The sequence below is a fragment of the Schistocerca piceifrons genome, chromosome 3, assembly GCF_021461385.2.
Source record: "Schistocerca piceifrons isolate TAMUIC-IGC-003096 chromosome 3, iqSchPice1.1, whole genome shotgun sequence".
Classification (NCBI taxonomy): Eukaryota; Metazoa; Arthropoda; class Insecta; order Orthoptera; family Acrididae; genus Schistocerca; species Schistocerca piceifrons.
In genome coordinates this window covers 890,006,259-890,030,250 of record NC_060140.1, presented here as the reverse complement: position 1 = coordinate 890,030,250, position 23,992 = coordinate 890,006,259, and the positions used below count along the sequence as shown (strand labels likewise).

General features: G+C 40.8%; 1 protein-coding gene across 2 annotated transcripts in view; it reads right to left on the bottom strand.

Annotated features, from left to right (window-relative positions):
* LOC124790061 (beta-alanine-activating enzyme) overlaps positions 1-23,472 on the bottom strand; it is a 180,208-nt gene extending 156,736 nt beyond the window's left edge. For both annotated transcript variants that reach the window (XM_047257624.1, XM_047257625.1), the window contains exons 1-2: positions 23,100-23,472; positions 22,401-22,739 (exon numbers count right to left, since the gene is read on the bottom strand). In XM_047257624.1, the coding sequence (XP_047113580.1) occupies positions 22,401-22,739; positions 23,100-23,317 (557 nt within the window). In that variant the 5' untranslated portion in view covers positions 23,318-23,472. The remainder of the gene's footprint in view (positions 1-22,400; positions 22,740-23,099) is intronic.
* Between the last annotated feature and the right edge of the window lie 520 nt (positions 23,473-23,992).

Sequence of the window (23,992 nt, the reverse complement as noted above, 5' to 3'; positions counted from 1 at the left end):
AGTCTCTCTAAAATGGTGGAGCAGGTCGAATGTTCATGTGCTATTGTCTTGAACATGTATGGAAAGACTGCCATTAGGGGCTAAATGGTACGACATCCACAACTCTACACAGAAGACAAGGTTTGGAGGCTTGTCTGCCTTGCAAAGTAGGATAGATGGTGATATGTGGCATCTGTGTTGACAGATCACAACACTGATGCAAGCACAAGTGTTTTAGAGCACATCATTCATCATACATTGTTGAATATGGAGCTCCACAACACCCCACAACTACATGTTCCCATGTCGACCCAACAACATCTTCAATTACGACTGCAGTGGGTATTGGGCCTTCAGGATTCGACCGTCGATCAATGGAAATATGCTGCTTCTTTGGGTGACACACATTTTGCTACACTAGGTTAATGTTCATCTCCACAAATACCTTCATAGAGGTGGACAGCAGCTCAAAACATGCTGCATGCCATGGATGTAGGCTGGTGGTAGCAATATTATGCCATGGGAGACATTCTCCTGCACTATCATGGGACCTGTGGTGGTAGTCAAAGACACAATGACAGCTGTGAACCACCTGCATCCCTTCACGCTTCATGTCTTCCCCGATGGCAATGTCATCTTTCAGCAGTATAATTGTCAGTGTCTCAGAGTCAGAACCATGCTACAGTTGTTTGAGGAGCATTATAGTTAACTCATATTAATGTCTCAGCAATCAAATTTGTCTGACTTAAATCCAATGGAACCCATCTGTATTGTTATCAGGTGCCATCATCGCATAAGCAAATCAATAGCCCATTTTTTATGCGAATTATGTGAACTGTATGTACATGTATCCTGATGTGCGTAATCTGTGATGTATTTCATTCCAAAATGGATGAACAAGCTGTTAGGCAGGTGGTCATAATGTTTTGGCTCATTAGTGTACATACTTTTATTAAATGGACTGCTGGATACAACAGTTTTGGAGGTAGTACTAACTCGCTAGAGAGAGGAGAACAAGTGGGAGGATGGGGTGGGGTGGAGGGACGAGGGGGGGTTTGGTAGGGGGTGTTTCATTTGTTGCCTTCCTAGCCTCACTGCACACTTTCTTCATACTTACCCCCCATGGACCTGCAACCCACATTCTAGTCATTTTATTAATTTTTTCTTTAATCACATAGTGTTTTTCAGGTTGATTTCAGTTGGTTTTCCACCTTGCACTACCGACCTCCTCCCACAGATTCCCCCAGATGTCAACCATTGCAACCTTTTCATGATTTTTCTCACGTGTTTTGGTGTATTTTTGCGGATTTTTTTGGACATACTTCTATGTGATTTACATATTTTTTACGCGTTTTTATCCTGCACAATGAATCCTTGCCCCTTCGATCTGCATCAATACAGAAAAGTTTCCTTATCCCTAGCCAGAGCCCAGTACCATATATTGTTCCTTCATTGTTGCTTGGCTCATGGAATCATCCCAAATGGCCTTACCATCAAATTACCCAACCAGCTGCAACCCTTCCTTCCACAATGACCTCCATGTGTACAGATTCCGCAAGTCTTTAACCCTCACCAACAAGGTCCTGCAGAACCATATGAATCAAGCCAAAACCTCCTTGCAATACCTCCTATCCATCCATAAAATTCTCCTTCCTTGCTATCCCAAATTCCTGAATCTTGTATCACACATTGAAACTCTTGCTCACCAGCAATTACAGCAGTATGCACAATACCACCTCAAAAATCTCTCCACCCTGTTCACTTCCAACTCCCACCTCGGACTACCACTATCCACCTCCTCTACAACAAGCTCCAAATCTCCCCCACATCTTCTAATAGCTGACAAACCCGCATTGCAGGCCTACTAATTTACCACACCTTCAGAAACTCACTCCCCCTACCTCACAGAGTCCAGAACCTAAACAAACCCGAAACAGTCACGAAACTGTCCTCCAAATCCTTAGCCCCACAAACATATCAGTCCTTTCCAAAGGCCTCAATTTTTGCCCCATTCCCAAATTCAATCATGCGGGATTTGGTGAAGGTACTCTCTCCTTCTCCCGGTCCCTACAGTACAAACACTGTTTTGCCAGCAACCCTACCAATCACATTCAACCAAAGATCAATGTTGAACCCTGCCTGATACAGTTCATACCTGCTTCCAACTGTGATCCACCCCCACTGCCCCCAAATCATCCCCTGTTAACTTTCCAGAATTTCTTAACCTCGAACCTTGAATCGCCATCATTCCTCAAATTCCTCAAAATGGAAACTGACCTTACATCCACAAAAAGAACTGTATTCTACCACCTAATAACTGACAAAGGTTTCAGCACTGGTATTTTGAACCAAAAGGATTACCAGAAAGGACTCCGCCACCTGTCAGATTCATCAATCTATGACCCCATTTGAGAAAGCAAGCAGGATCTCCAGGCTCTCCTCAAATCATTAGGCCCATCTCAGAACTTCTCCTCGGAGTCCATCTCTCTCCTCACCCCTACCACTCCATGCACTCCTCCCTTCTGCATGCTTCCTACAGTCCATAAACTCAATCACCAAGAACACCCCATTGTGGCCTGTTACTGTGCCCCCAATGAGAGAATCTCTAGGCTACTACCCACCACCTACCCTCTTATATAAAAGAGACAAACCATTTCCTCCACCGACTCTCCACAGTTCCTGTTCCTTTACCACATGGTGTGCTGCTCATCACTACTCATGCCACCTCTCTTTAAACTACCATCCCTAATTCCCATGCCTTTGCGTTACTGAACACTACTTTACCCAATGCCCTACAGATTCTAAACCTGTAACTTCTTTCCTAGTCACCATGACCAACTATATTCTCACCTACTGTTGTGTTGGCTGAAGAGCCAACACCGTGTTACAAGAGGAGACCGAAATGCACACGTTTAGCTCACGCAGGCTGGCTTGAGGAGGGAAGAACTATACTGACGTGAGGTCTGGAACATGACAAGGAATGAGACTTCAGAAAGCAGACGTAATTAGTTTCATACTTAACTTTAATCCATTAATGATGAACGTCGCTCTTGATGGTACATGATTCACAATATTATCTGTTCAGAATAGTAACTGAATATGGCGCCTTGCTAGGTTGTAGCAAATGACTTAGCTGAAGGCTATGCTAAACTGTCGTCTCAGCAAATGAGAGCGTATGTAGTCAGTGAACCATCGCTAGCAAAGTCGGCTGTACAACTGGGGCGAGTGCTAGGGAGTCTCTCTAGACTAGACCTGCCGTGTGGCGGCGCTCGGTCTGCAATCACTGTTAGTGGCGACACGCGGGTCCGACGTATACTAACGGTCCGCGGCCGATTTAAAAGCTACTACGTAGCAAGTGTGGTGTCTGGCGGTGACACCACACCTACAATTATTTCTCCTTTGAAGGCATTGCCTACAAACAAACTTGTGGTGTGACTATGGACACCTGCATGACACCATGCTACACCAACCTGTTCATGTGCCCTCTACAGGAATACTTTCTAACACCCAGAATCCCAAACCCCTCACCTGGTTCAGATTCATTAATGACATCTTCATGATCTGGATCAAGGGTGAAGACACCCTATCCACAATCCTCCATAAGTACAACACCTTCTCCACCATTCACTTCACTTGGTTCACATCAACCCAACAAGCCATCTTCCTCGATGTTGACCTCCACCTCAAAAATAGCTACACCTGTACCTCCATTCATATCAAACCTACCAACCACCAGCAATACCTCCACTTTGACAGCTGCCACCGATTCCATACCAAGAAGTCCCTTCCATAAAACCTAGCCACCTGTGGCCATCACATCTGTAGTGACAAGCAGTTCCAAAGTCCCAACATCTGGTCATCGAGGAACATTCACCTTGTGGCGCAGTACCAGCCAGGACTGGAGCAACTGAGACACATTCTCAGCCAGGGTTTCGGCTACCTCTAGGGTTTCAGCTACCTCACGTCATACCCTGAAACGAGGAATGGCCTACCCACTATCCTTCCCACCCCTTGTACAGTGGTATTCCACCACTGACCAAACCTACACAATATCCTTGTTCATCCCCAACCCTTTGCCTCACGGCTCGTATCTCTGTAATAGACCAAGATCATGACCTGTCCCATACAGCCTCTTACCACCACCTACTATAGTCAGGTCACAAGCATCACCTTCCCATCAAAGGCAGGACTATCTGTGAAGCCAGTCATGTGATCTAAAAGCTAAGCTGCAACAACTGTGCTGAATTCTATGTGGACATGACAACCAACAAGCTGTCTGTCTGCATGAATGGCCTCGACAAACTGTGGCCAAGAAACACTTGGACCATACAGTTGCTGAGAACGCTGTCCAACACAACATTCTTTATTTCAATGACTGCTCCACAGCCTGTGCCATCTCGATCCTTCCCACCAACACCAGCTTTTCTGAACTGTGCAGGTGGGAACTCTCCCTACAATATATGCTACATTCCTGTATCTCTCCTGGCCTGTCTCCATTAATCATTGTCCTTTGACCACCTACCCCCTTTCCTGTTCCCATCCCAGCCTACATAGCCCTCTGTTCCACCACAACACCCACATCCTTCGTATTTCTCACCTTTTCCACTACTCCCTCCTCCTGCCCTCCATCTAATCTCTTGACTGCATCTAGCTGCCCTGTCTGCTCCCACAACCAGCACTTTACTGTCCCCGATCCTTATCTTGCTATCCCTCCATCTCCCTTCCTCAGCCTCCTCCTTATCCCCTACCAACGAGTTTGCTCGTCCCATCATGCACTGCTGCTCGCAGTTTGGCCTTGGCAGCCAGACTGTGGTCATGTCTGTGCGAGTTGCATTTAAGGGCACATTTGTGTGTGTGTGTGTGTGTGTGTGTGTGTGTGTGTGTGTGTGTGTGTGTGTTGTCTAATCAGATAAAGTCCTGTTTGGCTGGGAGCATGTTTGTCAGTCTTTTTGTTGTGCCTCCCTGCAAGTCAGTAGCTCCGTTATATGATGTGTAGCAATTATCTTTTTCACAATATAGTCATTTTCACCTCATTCTTTTTGTCAAACATTTGCTTCTAGCTCCTCCCATGAGCTTTTCACAGAAAGCTCAGAGAGGAAGCTGCGTGGCATTAAATTTCCTTCAGTTTGATGTATACTTTTGCACTTTATCTTCAACCAATCAAAAGTTATAGAATTTCTAGGATGTACGCTCAAATCCAATGCTCCTCTAGAAATGAGTATTTCAGAGCTTGCTGCATTTTAACTGCTGTATCTTGCTATTTGGGTGAATAATGACACTTTAACAGTGGAAATAAGGTAATCTCAACTGAAACACAACACTTTTTTTTATAATTATAGCTTTTATCATATCATTACGAATCATATAATGAAAGTATTTACATGGACTGATAGTAATTAAAAAATGAAAAAAAGTGCATTCAAGGCAACACCTTGATTTTTTCGAGGCCGAAGGGTCGAGGTTCAGTCATCTTTGTCAGAAGTGAAGATGTCGTCCAACAATACAGGTAGAATACCGATGTCGTCATCGTAACCTTCTTCCTGAATTAATGTTTTCACTCCATTGTTGCACTTGCTCTTGCAATTCGGGCATGCAACACATTTTTACAGCCACATGTGCCACTGTCACAATCTTTTGCGCAATGGCAAAAAAATAATCTTCAAGGTTTCATCAGGGGCAGCATCCGGCTATGAGAGTTTTGGAACTAGTTGATCGTTCCTCCCCTCCCAATCCCAATTTGGTGCCCCATCTTTATGTTCCTCCTCTAACCACAGGTGTAGTTGGTGGTATGTCAGGAATGCATGCTGCTTAACAGTTCCTTCGGTTGGAAAGGGAGTTGAGAGAGCAGGCTTCATGTTTCCACCTGCTCTGATAAACTATTTGTAGCAGAACTCGTTGAGGGACATTTTTGTGGCTGTAGTGCCATACTATATGAGAGTACCCAATGGAGAATTGTGGGAAAATAGCTTGGTTGCACATTGTGTGATTTTGAACTTCTGGTACATTTTGACAAAAACAATTTTACTCTTGCAATATACTGTCGATGTTGTGTAACACCCTATAAATGCATGTAAGAATAACAAATGGGCATTGTCCTTCATTTTCAACTCCTGCTGCAGCTTTTGTGAGGAATATGCACTCATCTTTACTCTTCCATTACAGGTTTTACCAGCAGAATGTCATGATCAGTTGGGGTTTGGTTACCAAGACAACAGCCAAGTCTACATCTACATCTACATCTACATTTATACTCCGCAAGCCACCCAACAGTGTGTGGCGGAGGGCACTTTACGTGCCACTGTCATTACCTCCCTTTCCTGTTCCAGTCGCGTATGGTTCGCGGGAAGAACGACTGTCTGAAAGCCTCCGTGCGCGCTCTAATCTCTCTAATTTTACATTCGTGATCTCCTCGGGAGGTATAAGTAGGGGGAAGCAATATATTCAATACCTCATCCAGAAACGCACCCTCTCGAAACCTGGCGAGCAAGCTACACCGCGATGCAGAGCGCCTCTCTTGCAGAGTCTGCCACTTGAGTTTATTAAACATCTCCGTAACGCTATCACGGTTACCAAATAACCCTGTGACGAAACGCGCCGCTCTTCTTTGGATCTTCTCTATCTCCTCCGTCAAACCGATCTGGTACGGATCCCACACTGATGAGCAATACTCAAGTATAGGTCCAACGAGTGTTTTGTAAGCCACCTCCTTTGTTGATGGACTACATTTTCTAAGCACTCTCCCAATGAATCTCAACCTGGTACCCGCCTTACCAACAATTAATTTTATATGATCATTCCACTTCAAATCGTTCTGCACGCATACTCCGATATTTTACAGAAGTAACTGCTACCAGTGTTTGTTCCGCTATCATATAATCATACAATAAAGGATCCTTCTTTCTATGTATTCGCAATACATTACATTTGTCTATGTTAAGGGACAGTTGCCACTCCCTGCACCAAGTGCCTATCCGCTGCAGATCTTCCTGCATTTCGCTACAATTTTCTAATGCTGCAACTTCTCTGTATACTACAGCATCATCCGCGAAAAGCCGCATGGAACTTCCGACACTATCTACTAGGTCATTTATATATATTGTGAAAAGCAATGGTCCCATAACACTCCCCTGTGGCACGCCAGAGGTTACTTTAACGTCTGTAGACGTCTCTCCATTGATAACAACATGCTGTGTTCTGTTTGCTAAAAACTCTTCAATCCAGCCACATAGCTGGTCTGATATTCCGTAGGCTCTTACTTTGTTTATCAGGCGACAGTGCGGAACTGTATCGAATGCCTTCCGGAAGTCAAGAAAAATAGCATCTACCTGGGAGCCTGTATCTAATATTTTCTGGGTCTCATGAACAAATAAAGCAAGTTGGGTCTCACACGATAGCTGTTTCCGGAATCCATGTTGATTCCTACATAGCAGATTCTGGGTTTCCAAAAACGACATGATACTCGAGCAAAAAACATGTTCTAAAATTCTACAACAGATCGACGTCAGAGATATAGGTCTATAGTTTTGCGCATCTGCTCAACGACCCTTCTTGAAGACTGGGACTACCTGTGCTCTTTTCCAATCATTTGGAACCCTTCGTTCCTCTAGAGACTTGCGGTACACGGCTGTTAGAAGGGGGGCAAGTTCTTTCACGTACTCTGTGTAGAATCGAATTGGTATCCCGTCAGGTCCAGTGGACTTTCCTCTATTGAGTGATTCCAGTTGCTTTTCTATTCCTTGGACACTTATTTCGATGTCAGCCATTTTTTCGTTTGTGCCAGGATTTAGAGAAGGAACTGCAGTGCGGTCTTCCTCTGTGAAACAGCTTTGGAAAAAGGTGTTTAGTATTTCAGCTTTACGCGTGTCATCCTCTGTTTCAATGCCATCATCATCCCGGAGTGTCTGGAAATGCTGTTTCGAGCCACTTAGTGATTTAACGTAAGACCAGAACTTCCTAGGATTTTCTGTCAGGCCGGTACATAGAATTTTACTTTCGAATTCACTGAACGCTTCACGCATAGCCCTCCTTACGCTAACTTTGACATCGTTTAGCTTCTGTTTGTCTGAGAGGTTTTGGCTGCGTTTAAACTTGGAGTGAAGCTCTCTTTGCTTTCGCAGTAGTTTCCTAACTTTGTTGTTGTACCACGGTGGGTTTTTCCTGTCCCTCACAGTTTTACTCGGCACGTACCTGTCTAAAACACATTTTACGATTGCCTTGAACTTTTTCCATGTCCTCTCCAGTAACAGCAACCAAGGAATTCTGCAATTTGTTGATAGTTGTCTTCACAATATCAACTCTAGCATCACCTGAAGCTTGGAGCATATTTATCCCATTTTTCTGCAGGTGCATCAACAGTAGGTTTATCAGCTGATTCTTACTATGAAAGTTGGAAAGGAAACCATTTTGTTTGACTTTAATTTCAATTTCCAAACTGAGACTGACATCACACATCTCTTGGGTCATTACGATCGACTCTGTTCAGCTTCAGCTGCTAGCTGCTTTTGTGCTCTCTCATGCGTCAGCGTACCATCAGAAATGATGGTACAATCTCTTCCATGATAATGGGTCTTCAGAAATCTAACATAACCATCACAAATGGTTGATACAGTTCTCTACTTTTACCAAACGACTTTGTGCACTAGGAATCCCAACAACAAATTCAAAGGTAGTTAAATAAGATCCTTTTCAGTTTTCTTAAACCATGTGTATAGTGCTGATTTCTGCACTTCCTCATTCCACTTTCATTGATGAATCCCAGGAGGTACAGAGCCAGTTCATATAGGATATAATTTTTCAAATCGTCATCTGATTTCTTGGTAATGTAGACTCACTGAAAAAACAGGAATGGATCCACAACAACTTTTTCATTGTCAGTCTTGATTTTCCAATTCATTGAGGAAGGAGGAAGTACACAATCTTCCATGACAGTTTGATTTTTATGAATTTCAAGTTTTCCACTTTTACCATTTCTCATTTGCCAACTGTGAGTGCACCATAACATAAGATTAAATCATCTCCTACAACACCTGTCCCTATTGACACGATTTTCTGAGTCCTCAGGAAAAGGCTGTGATTATCATAATAATATAACATAAGTTGTAATTATAAAAAAAGTGTAGTGTTTCAATTGAAATTACCTTATTTCCATTGTTAAAATGTTGTTATTCATAAAAAAGCAAGCAGCAGTCAAAATACAACAGGCACTCATGACAATTATTTCTAGAGGAGCATTGGATACTGAGCTTACATCTTCGAAATTCTGTAACTTTTGGTTTGCTGAAGATAAAGTGCAAAAGTGTACATCACACTGAAGGAAATTTAATGCTCTACAACCTCCTCTCTGACAATTTTTCTGAATAAAGATTGTGCGAGGCACCAGACATAAAGTTTTGACAAAAGGAGAGAGGTAAAAATGATTTTTTCAAATATCATCAATTTTCACCAATGCATATCTCAAAGACCATTGGGAATTCTACAAATACGTATAGAGATAATTTTATAGTAAATTTAATTGGCTTTCATTTTTATTTGGAACAGTTTTTTCTACTGATATAATCAAAGAACCAAACAATGTGACCTTTCCATCACCTCCTGCCTAGCTCACCTCACAGGGGGTGGAGATTTTTAGCATGTGTGCCACCTAACTATTCCCAAAGAAGTCAATTCTTGCATAGTCCACGCACTCTACACCCCTCTTTGATGCACTCATTGACTGGATTATATGGAAAATTTTGAAGTAACGACCCCACTTGAGTGGGATGCAATGGCATGTAGGTGAACAGTATATGTCATAATCCTGTGCTCAGAATATAATTTCATGGATACTGCATCACGAATTTCATTTCCTTGGATTCCTATATTGCAGGTATCCAATGGGTGACTCATCTATCTGTTGCCTTTACTGTAAGTGGAGAGTATGCTGGATGTATTGGGCGGTTTTTTTCTGGTGGGTACTTGTACTGAATGAATGATACAGCACAGAGGCCATCAGAGCAAACAAGGACTCCTGTACTATTTTTATGACTTACCTTTTCCATTGTCCTCAGTACTGCTTGTAGCTGTACAGGAACAATAATGATGATAAATACAAATAAAAACCATAAACCCACTGTAGATGTGAATCCTGAAGGCATATTTAAGAGAAATGCCTGTGCAAGTAACTAAGCTTCCTTGCTTGCACCAACCAGCATGTATGACTGCAGAACTGAATATAGAATTTGACGCACTGATTCTGTAACACTCTAGTAATTTTAAAAAGGGTTTAGGGACTAAAAAATCCACGATGGACACTCTCTCCCTCTTCCATGAGGCCTGAATGAGGCTACAACCACTTCACACAAAACCTTGCAAGGGTCATAAAACGGACACACATAATTATAGGCTTAGACCTATCTTAGTGAGAGTCTCGAAGGTCAGCAGAAAAACAATTTATAATTGGGTTATAAGTTTTCTTGTAAAAACTGCTTACTAAGTTAACAACAGTTTAGCTTCAGAAGGAGAAAATCTATTAATTGCCTCTATACTCTTTGTTAAATGAAATGATACAGGATTTAATGCAAAAAAGCTAACACCAGGAATTTCCTGCATCTCAACAAAGTATCTGATTTTGAAAAGCATGCATTACTTCTACTACTACTACAGAAAATGCTAAATTATGGGACAGGGGCACATTTCGATCCTATCTACAGGTCAGGTAATAGAGTGCGGTAATCATATCACAAAGTGAGGGAACTGTACAATCCAGTGAACAAATTGGCAAACAAGGCCCTCCATAGTTGTCAATACTCAGTACACTTTTCTTTATAATGTTTATTAATGATCTCCCAAGCTACATTAAAAAGGGGCTACCAGTAAACTTTACCACATTGTAAATGTCCTACTCATTAATCATCTGACACAGGAACTAAGACAAATGATTCACAAATCAACAACAGAATAATAAGCTGGCTAAACGGCAACAAACTATTACTGGGCAAAGAAAATATGGTGTGTTTCCAGGTGTTCTGCCTAGTTGTTGTTTCCGCAGAATGATGCATAAAATGGAAACAACACCTTGGCAAAACTCCCAGAAGCACACCATTAATCAATAAATCAAAGAAAACCTGAGATATCACACAAATGCAAGATTGTACACAAAAATTTTACTTCTGCACAACAGTCAGCATCTAAAATTGATCATTTAGTCATTGACATTACTCTCACCAACCAACAAAAAGTAACAAAACTTCTTGGCATATGGATGGATGACATTTACAAATACATATAAGGAAAAACTTTTACATGGACTGAGTAGCCGTTGATACTCTTTCAGCGTCATCAGCAGCGTCTGTGACAATGAAACACTCAAAACAGTACACTTTGCAAGACACTCTCATGACATATGGAATCTCTTTCTGGAGTGAAAAACACAGAGGAATATTCCTCATGTAGAAAAGAATCATTAAAACACTGAAGCAAGTTTCAGTACCCTCTAGTACAAATACTCCGTTCCATGAAGTGTCTATCTCACATGTCCTTGAAACTGTCCGTTTCATCCATGTAATATCCAGCTGTTTACAAAGAATGATGAGGAGCACGAAAACTTAACCTGCTATTTGAATAATACCTTTATAGTGGACAAGCATTTGCATAACAATCATGGCAGTGTGAGACATAAGGCGTACTTAAGAACATAAGTTCCCTCAATGAATTTAGCAAAATGCTAAAAAAGGTACTCCAGAAACACTGCTTCTACATTGTAAAAGACTACATGGGAGCCCAATTAATCTAATTAACATAGGACAGTCTGTTACTGATTATAGTTTCACAATAAATGTTATTAGTAATTAATAAATGTGTATTTTGACTTTTAAATTTTTGTAATTTGACGCTACTGTATGAAATTACCAAATGCAGTTATCAGTTGTTCCACTACAGAGCTCTTGTCAGTTATTTCTTGTGTATAATATAGTTTTTTATGTCCTACATTAGCTTGTAAAAAAGCACAAAACTAGCTCATGGGATACATAAATAAGTAAACAAAGTTACACTCACATTACACAATTTCAAACAAGCAAAAGTGACTGTCAATTCCAGCCAGTCTTCCTCCCAATGGCTCATTATCTTCTGACTCAACAGTTACACCAAATCTCACCTGCAGATACTAATGTGTATCTCTAGAGAAGACCAGGTCAGGTTCTAGCCAACCTGAACTCCCAAGTCCTTCTCACAAATCTAGTAGGCCATTGAACAATAGCGATGCTGCTTGGAGATGTTCGATCATTCCCAAGTCTGAGAGGTGTAGTTAAACCAATTTCATACCATATATCAGTAAATCGTCTTCTTCACACATAAAGTTAAAATAATTGTGGGGGATGTACTTGCAAGCTGTGAAGCTGTGGAGAGGTGCCACAACATATTGTGATTAACTATGCCAGAAATCTGCGATATGGAATGTATTATAGAAAAAACTAAATCCGGCTCTCATCCATAAAAAAGTGCATTTGTAAACTTCACTACTGGCCGAACTGAGGTCTCAGCTGCTCCCCTCAACAATCCCTGACTGGAAGCAGAAAGCTAGACTCAATGTGATGACAGTGATTTGTGTGAAATACTCTGCCGTAGTTTCCCCAATGCCTGGAGAAAAATATTCCTCTTTGCAGTATTAACGACACATAGAAACCTCACTTACAATGATAACAACAGTCTCCCATACAGATGATGGTAGGTGCCTTCATTTTGCATGGTGTAATGCTTGATCAACTGAACCATAAAAAAATCCTTTCTACTTTGAGTATTTTAATTGAGAAATATCCTATTATCTTCCGAGCAAGCCATAAGACTGAGAATACAGCCCTCCTGTCTGACAAAACTTTTGGACTATGCCAACTTGTAGGCACAGATATAAACAGCTGGTAAGGTGCCACACAGGTGGCAGTGGTATATATACTGGCTGCATGTCATCTACAATGGACATATTGGTGACACACATGAAGGGTACTAGGCAATACAAATGTGGATAATACACCATCGACTTTGAGAAATTAGTACTACATTTTACACTCTAACCGAGCTGAAGCCACCGTCATACTTAATCAGATTGTCCTTCACTAAAATGACAAAAATGGCTGTCTTTGGTTGAGAGTAAGAGAGGAATTTCATTTTGAGTTTCACAAGAGTCTGACGTACTTTAGATGTGGTAGAGGGACATGAACTTCTTTTTCTTCTCTTTTGAATCAAAATGTTTATCTGAGGTTTGAACTGTAAATCCTTAATTCTATGTGGTAGGTGCAGTACCTGTCCCCTATTAATCTGGATCACCAGTTCATAAATTATTTGTTTGTTTTTTGTACAGTGTTTGATATTCTGGAAGTAGGGGACACCAGAGCTGATTAGCCCACTTTTTTCTAATTTTTTTTTCCAGCTTTTATTTTAAATATTTCCATTGACCTTTTATGTCTTGCGACAGAATGCCACATAAGTATAATGAAACGAAGACGCTAAGGTAGACAGTGGACCTCACTAAGTTAGATCACATTTCTAATGACATAATTAGGAAACAGCTTGATGTTGCACCAATTCAAGTCAAGATGCAGAAGACTCTTCTTCAATGGTTTGGGCACGTTTTACAGGCCGGTGATGACTCTACTGCCAAGGTGGGTTACAAACTTGAAGTCATTGGCTGAAGACCCAAAGGATGAGCTACGCAATGCTGGGCTGATATAATTCATAAAGATCTTAAATGCATGAACACCCACCCAGATGCAGCCCGTGATAGAGCGAAATGGAGACACTGGACCTACATAGTGGACCACACAGGCACGTGGGACAAATGATGAAGGAAAAGAAGAAGAAGATCTTTTATGTGGGAACATTTGTACATGGCTTCAGCATAACTATGGCTTCTCACTGTTTGACTATTCATAAAAAAATATTTAGCACAGTAATACCACGTAAGCCAACCTATGGCACATACTATTTTATCATTTAACTTAGTTATGACATTGGTTAATTAACAGGAAATGTATTGACTTTAATACTCACAGTAAATTTTAATATAAATTCCTACAAATTTATGGCAAAATTACAAAAAGTAATTTGTGTTATCATTGTTATACAAACAGTTTGACATAAAAGTATGTCCAATATTTTCATCAGTCTTTATCTGAATGCTCAATAGTATCTTTACAGTTCACACATTCATAAAAGAGTCCTATCATGTTATTTTTAACACAACACATGAGCACTTGTGCACTGAATCCATTCATCACCTCGAATGTTGTAAGAAAATGATTTAAGAATCCTAAGAAACAGGTCAGCCTCATCCTCATCTTCTTCATCTTGAAGAATCTTCCCACGAATTCTCACTATTGCTAAAGTTCTTTTATGTTTGTTTTTTGTCTTTCACGGCTGTGATTTCTCAAATGGCATGACTTCTTCAGGCTTTGTTGCTGACAGTATAGGCTTACCATCACATTCGTGAACAGTTGAAGGGTCAGCTTCAGCAATTAAACCACAAGCAACAGCATTAGGATCAGGTCTATCTGTTACATATGAAGGCAGAAAGTCACTATCAGTGAAAATGTTCCTGTTTACGGGAGAGATGTCTGTCACTTTGAATACAGCCAATATATTTCTGGGTGTAACTGTGTCTGCAGAGCAGTTCTCCACAATACCTGGGAGGGTGTATATTGTCATTGGTCATTTGTTTGTTGTCACTCTTACATTCCACACTGAGTTTACAAACTTCTTAAAGGGGCAGTAAAAACTTCTGTCTAAGGACTATAGTTCATGGCTATAGTGAGCAGGAAAAGACAAAAGTCTGGCACCACTTTCCCTGCAAAAGTCTGACTTGAGAGGATAAATGGGAGCTATGGCTGTCAATTAGTAGCAAGCAAGAATGGCCTTTGGAGCATTGAACGTGTACCACAAAGTGTTGCATGTATTCAAGAGGCTGGTTTCTGTTATTCACCCTCGAAGATAGGCACTACCTTTGCTCCCAACAGGATCGTCTCTGATACTTACTATACTTTTTCGTGTCCGGAAACTACAATTTGTTTGCCCAGTATTGGGCAATGTCCAATGCTTCTTCTTTAGCCAGCCATAGATCGTCGAGGGTGCATCTGTAGGGGCAGGCAGGGCATTGTAGAAGATGTTCCATGTCCTGTTGAGTGCCGCAGACGCATTTGTCATCATTTTCATCCAACAAGCCCCATTTGATCAGATTAGACTTCACAGACAAAATGGAGCTTGAAGTTAACCCTACAGAGTATGAGAAAAGGTGGCACACTATTCCCATTTGCCCTAACAGCTCAAGCACTAGTGATAAATGATCCTCTTTCAGCAGCTGTTACCCTCACTATTTGAGATAATCCCATTAAGCAACTACTCTATCAGTCTTTGGATGGCTGTGATTCCAGTTTCATCTACACTATGTGATCAAAAGTATCCTGACATCCGGCTGAAAATGACTTACACATTTGTGGTGCCCTCCATCACTAATGCTGGAATTCAATATGGTGTTGGCCCAACCTTAGCTTTGATGACCGCTTCCACTCTCACAGGTATATGTTCAATCAGGTCCTAGAAGGTTTCTTGGGCAATGGGAGCACATTCTTTGTGAAGTGCTGCACTAAGGGCAGGTATCGATGTCGGTCGGTGAGGCCTGGCATGAAGTCAGCGTTCCAAAACATCCCAAAGGTGTTCTATAGGATTCAGGCCAGGACTCTGTGCACGCCAGTCCATTACAGGGATGTTACTGTCATGTAACCACTCCACCACAGGCTGTGCAATATGAACAGGTGCTTGATCATGTTGAAAGATGCAATCGCCATCCCCGAATTGCTCTTCAACAGTGGGAAGCAAGAAGGCACTTAAAACATCAATGTGGGCCTGCACTGTGATAGTGCCATGCAAAACAACAGGGGGTGCAAGACCCCTCCATGAAAAACACGACCACTTCATAACACCACCACCTACGAATTTTACTGTTGGCACGACACACGCAGGCAGATGACGTTCAACGGGCATTCGCCATACTCACACCCTGCCATCAGATCGCCACATTGTGTACCTAGATTCATCACTCCACACGATGTTTTTCCACTGTTCAATCATCCAATGTTTATGCTCCTTACACCAAGCGAGGCACCATTTGGCAGTTAACAGGAAGATATGTGGCTTATGAGCAGCCGCTCGAGCATGGAATCCAAGTTTTCTTACCTCTCACCTAACTGTCATAGTACTTGCACTGGATCCTAATGCAGTTTGGTGGTCTGGTTAGATGTCTGCCTATTACATATTACAACCCTCTTAAACTGTTGGTGGTCTCTGTCAGGCAACAGACGATGTCAGCCTGTACACTTTTGTGCTGTACGTGTCCCCTCATGTCTCCACTTCACCATCACATCGCAAACAGTGAACCTAGGGATGTTTGTTGTTGTTGTTGTTGTTGTTGTTGTGGTCTTCAGTCCTGAGACTGGTTTGATGCAGCTCTCCACGCTACTATATCCTGTGCAAGCTTCTTCATCTCCCAGTACTTTCTGCAACCTACATCCTTCTGAATCTGCTTGGTGTATTCATCTCTTGGTCTCCCTCTATGATTTTTACCCTCCACGCTGCCCTCCAATACTAAATTTGTGATCCCTTGATGCCTCAGAACATGTCCTACCAACCGATCCCTTCTTCTAGTCAAGTTGTGCCACAAACTCCTCTTCTCCCCAATCCTATTCAGTACCTCCTCATTAGTTATGTGATCTACCCATCTCATCTTCAGCATTCTTCTGTAGCACCACACTTCAAAAGCTTCTATTCTCTTCTTGTCCAAACCAGTTATCGTCCATGTTTCACTTCCATACATGGCTACACTCCATACATATACTTTCAGAAACGACTTCATGACACTTAAATCAATACTCGATGTTAACAAATTTCTCTTCTTCAGAAACGCTTTCCTTGCCATTGCCAGTCTACATTTTATATCCTCTCTACTTCGACCATCATCAGTTATTTTGCTCCCCAAATAGCAAAACTCCTGTACTACTTTAAGTGTCTCATTTCCTAATCTAATTCCCTAAGCATCACTCGACTTAATTCGACTACATTCCATTATTCTCGTTTTGCTTTTGTTGATGTTCATCTTATATCCTCCTTTTAAGACACTGCCCATTCCGTTCAACTGCTCTTCCAAGTCCTTTGCTGTCTCTGACAGAATTACAATGTCATCGGCGAACCTCAAAGTTTTTACTTCTTCTCCATGGATTTTAATACCTACTCCGAAATTTTCTTTTGTTTCCTTTACTGCTTGCTCAATACACAGATTGAATAACATCGGGGATAGGCTACAACCCTGTCTCACTCACTTCCCAACCACTGCTTCCCTTTCATGTCCCTCAACTCTTATACTGCCATCTGGTTTCTGTACAAATTGTAAATAGCCTTTCGCTCCCTATATTTTACTCCTGCAACCTTCAGAATTTGAAAGAGAGTATTTCATTCAACATTGTCAAAAGCTTTCTCTAAGTCTACAAATGCTAGAAATGTAGGTTTGCCTTTTCTTAATCTAGCTTCTAAGATAAGTCGTAGGGTCAGTATTGCCTCACGTGTTCCCATATTTCTACGGAATCCAAACCGATCATTCCCAAGGTCAGCTTCTACTAGTTTTTCCATTCATCTGTAAACAATTTGCGTCAGTATTTTGCAGCCGTGACTTATTAAACTGATAATTCGGTAATTTTCACATCTGTCAACGCCTGCTTTCTTTGGGATTGGAATTATTATATTCTTCTTGAAGTCTGAGGGAATTTCGCCTCTCTCATACATTTTGCTCACCAGATGGTAGAGTTTTGTCAGGATTGGCTCTCCCAAGGCTGTCAGTAGTTTAATGGAATGTTGTCTACTCCCGGGGCCTTGTTTCGACTCAGGTCTTTCAGTGCCCCGTCAAACTCTTCACGCAGTATCATATCTCTCATTTCATCTTCATCTACATCCTCTTCCATTTCCATAATATTGTCCTCAAGTACATCGTCCTTGTATAGACCCTCTATATACTCCTTCCACCTTTCTGATTTCCCTTCTTTGCTTAGAACTGGGTTTCCATCAACGCTCTTGATATTCATACAAGTCATTCTCTTTTCTCCAAAGGTCTCTTTAATTTTCCTGTAGGCAGTATCTATCTTACCTCTAGTGAGATAAGCCTCTATATCCTTACATTTGTCCTCTAGCCATCCCTGCTTAGCCATTTTGCACTTCCTGTCGATCTCATTTTTGAGACGTTTGTATTCCTTTTTGCCTGCTTCTTTTACTGCATTTTTATATTTTCTCCTTTCGTCAATTAAATTCAATATTTCTTCTGTCACCCAAGAATTTCTATTAGCCCTCGTCATTTTACCTACTTGATCCTCTGCTGCCTTCACTACTTCATCAATCAAAGCTACCCATTCTTCTTCTACTGTATTACTTTCCCCCATTCTTGTCAATTGTTCCCTTATGCTCTCCCTGAAACTCTGTACAACCTCTGGTTTAGTCAGTTTATCTAGGTCCCATCTCCTTAAATTCCCACCTTTTTGCAGTTTCTTCACTTTTAATCTACAGTTCATAACCAATAGATTGTGGCCAGAGTCCACATCTGCCCCTGGAAATGTCTTACAATTTAAACCTGGTTCCTAAATCTCTGTCTTACCATTATATAATCTATCTGATACCTTTTAGTATCTCCAGGGTTCTTCCATGTATACAACCTTCTTTCATGATTCTTGGACCAAGTATTAGCTATGATTAAGTTGTGCTCTGTGCAAAATTCCACCAGGCGGCTTCCTCTTTCATTTCTTACCCCCAATCCATATTCACCTACTATGTTTCCTTCTCTCCCTTTTCCTACTACCGAATTCCAGTCACCCTTGACTATTAAATTTTCGTCTCCCTTCACTATCTGAATAATTTCTTTTATTTCATCATACATTTCTTCAATTTCTTCGTCATCTGCAGAGCTAGTTGGCATATAGACTTGTACTACTGTCATAGGTGTGGGCTTCGTGTCTATCTTGGCCACAACAACGCGTTCACTGTGCTGTTTGCAGTAGCTTACCCACATTCCTATTGTTTTATTCATTATTAAACCTACTCCTGCATTACCCCTATTTGATTTTGTATTTATAACCCAGTATTTACCTGACCAAAAGTCTTGTTCATCCTGCCAACAACTTCACTAATTCCCACTAAATCCAACTTTAACCTATCCATTTCCCTTTTTCAATTTTCTAACCTACCTGCCCGATTAAGGGATCTGACATTCCACGCTCCGATCCGTAGAACGCCAGTTTTCTTTCTCCTGATAACGACGTCCACCTAGGAGTGTGGAAATCTCGCATACAGACGTATGACACAACTGACACCCAATCACCTGACCACATTCGAAGTCCATGAGTTCCACAGAGCACCCCATTCTGCTCTCTCACAATCTCTAATAACTACTGAGGTCTCTGATATGGAGTACCTGGCGGTAGATGGCAGCACAATGCCCCTAATATGAGAAACATATGTTTTTGGGGGTGTCCGGATACTTTTGATCACATAGTGTACATTTCAGGTGTCACCAGGGGTCAGCTTCAGTCTTGTCTGGACATTGTTCAGGTTGCCAAAAAACAAGGCTGTGTTGTGCTTGTTGAATCTAGTGCACCATGCCTAACTAGTTGCCTGAAAACCAATCATGTCCCGCCATTCCAAAGTTGGTCCAAGAGTGGTGTATTTTAGGTTGACAGGAAACTGCTTGGGTATAGGCAAGCTGCCTAACTCGTTTTGGTGAAAAGCCAAAGTATATGTCAATAGCTTTAATAAGGTACTCTTCAGCATGTTTTTCTGCATTGGATGTGATCTAGACTTTACCTATGTTGGACCTATTAAACTTAATAAGAGTACTTACTTACAAAAAGACACCAGGTTAGATTGGCTATGTCGGACGATGTGCCGCCATTTAAGTGGGCCAGTGTATCTCATTGTCATATTGGAGTTATTTTAGTTCATTTATGAAAACGTTTTAAACATTTATTGCTGTATAGTGTCAAATTAATTTTAAATCCATGGACTTTAATCGCTGTACTTGTTTAGTAATATCGTTGTCTTGGAGTACACCACAAAATATCTTGAGCAAGCAAATTTACTTTAACTGCCACGAAAACACAAAATATGTGAGCTTGCTCACTCAACAATCTAACTGCACTGGTCCGTTTGTGGAAAGGTGACAGTATTGTTGCCATCAACCTCCTTGGTGCAGTTTAACAAAATAATACCAATTGTCCATTGTACCCCTACATCCAATATTCTCATGTCTCTCCAAATAGTGGCAATAATCAGTGAAGATAAACATTAAATTTAAATTGAATCGCCTGTCATTCACAGATCCTGGAATGATGTCATATGAAAAGTTAATATTGAGTTCTACAGTACAGTATTGTTCAAACGTAAAATAGCACGAAAGAGGAAGAGGACGGTAGAGTCCATGGACAAACAGTTAGATGCACTCTATAGGATGGATAAAGGTAAACTGTTGAAAAACATTAATGCTGATTATTAGCTACAACATTGTCACATTGGAGCAACAACCAGAAAGTAACTAAAGAACTCAGAGTGTACATGGACAAAAAATTAAATGCACTGCTTAGGATGGATAAAGGAGGATTGCTGAAACACACTGATGGTGAGTTTGGTGTCGTGATTCCACTGTTGCCGTACTGGAATAACAACAGAAAAGTAAAGATCTCAGGCTCAAACTAATGATTTCTCATGACAATATTATTGCCATTGTTTGTCTACAGATGATAACAAAGAAATAATCAATTAACTGATGATGTTGGCGCTCAATGTGAATGCATTATAACGCATACAGGGGCAACGAAGCTCCTGGACAATGTAAAGGTTTACTTGGACAGCCAGATGAACACAATTCCAGCCAAACTAACAGCAACAAAAGGCCTGTATGATCATGCTGAACACAGATGACATACAAATCTGACTCAAAGGAAACATGCTGATTATTTCCTTGTACAAAACATTGCTTTTTTCAATATCTGGTCAAAATTTTGATTAAAATATTATGTAATTGGTGGATTTATGTGAAATAAATACGAGCATGTTCTTGGCTTGTAACCTGTGCCATTCTAATTTTTTTCTGACTTTCTGGATTATTCAGATTTTTGACAATATGGATGAGCTACAGCACCTAGTCAAGATAAAAGATATTCCACTGTAGCTTTCATTTACAAAAACCTCTCCTTAGATGTTCATCACGCATGTGGTCCTTATCACAAGTAAAATTTTCTGTGTGTAGAGGCATTGTGAGCAAAGGGTGATAACAACTGTCTGATTCACATTCAGTTTTGTGTCTAGGGACTTGAGAGCTAACGTACCTTCGATTTTGTTGTGCATAGCATGCAGCATGGAGGAATGCTACATGTGTAACAACATTTACCTTCTAGTAACCATACCTACCTGTCTTCATTCTCCGTGTTTACAAATCTCACGTGTTACTTCCAGTTTTTCTCAATTCTGAAGATAAGTCTTCTATGTTTCATTTGTGTTCTTCTCAAACATCCTATTGCAAATTAAATTATTAAGCCTTTCCCTGAGCCCACAGCACAATATACATGGTACAGTATAGCACCCTAGGCTGGTATTCTGGAAGGTGAAGGTTCAAATCCTAATCCACTAAGCCAGAGTTGAGTTTAGTTTACAAGATGTTAAGCCCAAAACTCCCTCGAGCCCGCAGTGCCATATAGATCTTTAATTTCTATTTTTCCTAAAAGTATGACTTGGATGAGCAAGCACAAGGTGACATTTCTACAATGAAGGCAAACTCATGATTGTTTGGAAAAATGTTATGTATTGGACCCCCACCTCCCTTTTCAGTATGTCATATAAACATTAGTCTTCATAACTGGTCAATTTGTTACCACAACCAGATCTTCTGTTTTCACATTCATTGCCTTTGCCAATTCACAAACAAATTGTCACCTTACAACCTCACCTAGATCTTGGGCTGCACTACAAATCTGTCTGTCGCCACAACCAAGATTTCGAGGGGGGGGGGGGGGGGGGGGGGGGTCCAACATGTGATTTTAAAATGTTTTTTGGGAGTCTCTTCAATTTTCTTTCTAACTATTCTACAAACAAAACCAGCCCACTTTTTTAAATACTGTGGCAACTATCAATCTAGCAAAGAGCACCAATCAGTGTTTTAAGTTGTGTATGCAGGGAGGCAACGCTTCTGTTGATATTGGTATTAACGGAGATATCTTTTCAGGTTGTTATACTTATTTTGTCTTTGTAGCCCCAAAATCTCTCTCTTCGACCATTCATTTAAAACAGATATGATAATTTATTCTTCACGTTCATAAGAAATCATATAAGCAAGTATGTCTTCATTGAACAGTTATTAATTGTTTACTTACCCAAAGTCCAGGATATTTGGGATTACACATCTGTGAGGAACTTTAACGATCTTTGGTTTCCCAGTTGTGCCTGACGTTTGTACAGCATAGGCATAACTGAATTTATTGTGCAGCTTTGGCTGATTAATAATTGCTTCAGATCCTATATCCCACAAATAAATTGTGGAGCCACATAAGGTGATACTCTTATTAAGCCTTGCATACTTCAACAGCCGAGTCTGTGACACATCAGATGTTGATATTATCCAACGAATGTTCAGCTTTCGCACAAAACTCAAGTTCCGTTGGCAAGACGATTTATCATCTATAAAAGCAAAAGCTAATCGCTTCTTCAGTACACTGCAAATAAAAAAGGGTTTGAAAACGAAATATTAATCTGCACAATGTCCACAAATAAACAGATGCTAGTGTCAAATCATCACAATCCACATAAATCGCAATAGATTGAGTGAATTTTATTTGGTCCCATTTGATTACATTATGTAGGCTACAGGTAGTGTACTTACAACACCGAGTAGGTTACCTTACACCTATTAACTTAAAATATTTAACTTACATTTACAACAAAAAACAACATACTATGAGTTATTTACATACATCGTACTACGATATTTTCAACTGATAACAATACATACATACAAGTACTAACAGCATTCTCATTCTTCATATGCATAATCTACTACACTATAAAAAGCTTACCCTAAAACAACACTGCACAGAAGTGGAACGCGGTCCATTAAAATACCTACGAAGCATCCTTCTTGATCAATTTCACTTAAAAACTCACAAATCTTGATTGCACATTCTCGAAGAAGACCGTACTTGATGTAAGAAACATCAGAGTCTTTCCACACTAGCGCAACATTCGCTTCGTTTTTTGCAACAGAAGCCTCAAATAAATCATATAATGTCGCCATATTTCTGGAGGAGACGGCTATTCATCGTTTTGAATTAAGGAACAAGGGATGTGTTTTATAAGTGAATGACATTTAAAATGATGCGTCAACAAACACAATGTTTACATTTTTCACTCTCTAATGCACAACGTAAACAACTCAAGCTCAAAGCGGAAGGTCTTTGGAGCAACTACGCTTACCATATTCAAACATTTTCAAAAAGATATGTCACTTGAACCCGGCAATTCACATCTGTGAGGAAGCAATTCCACGGGGTTGAGACTCTTGTTGTTGTGTTCAAAAAGATATGTCACTTGAACCCGGCAATTCACATCTGTGAGGAAGCAATTCCACGGGGTTGAGACTCTTGTTGTTGTGTTCTTAAGTCCGAATAGTGGTCTGATGCAGCTCTCCATGCTACTCTATTCTGTACAAGTCCTTCAATTCCGAATAACTATTGCAACTTACATCTGCTTACTGTGTTCATCTATTGGTCCCCTCTACGATTTTTCTCCCACACACCTCCCTCTAGTACTAATCTGGTGATTCCTTGAGGTATCACAATGTGTGCTGTCAACCAATCCCTCCTCCTAAACAGCCTGTACCACCAATTAATTTTTTTCTAAATTCTGTCCAGTATTAGCGCATGTTAAGTGATCTACCATTTAATCAGCATTCTCCCATACCACCACGTTT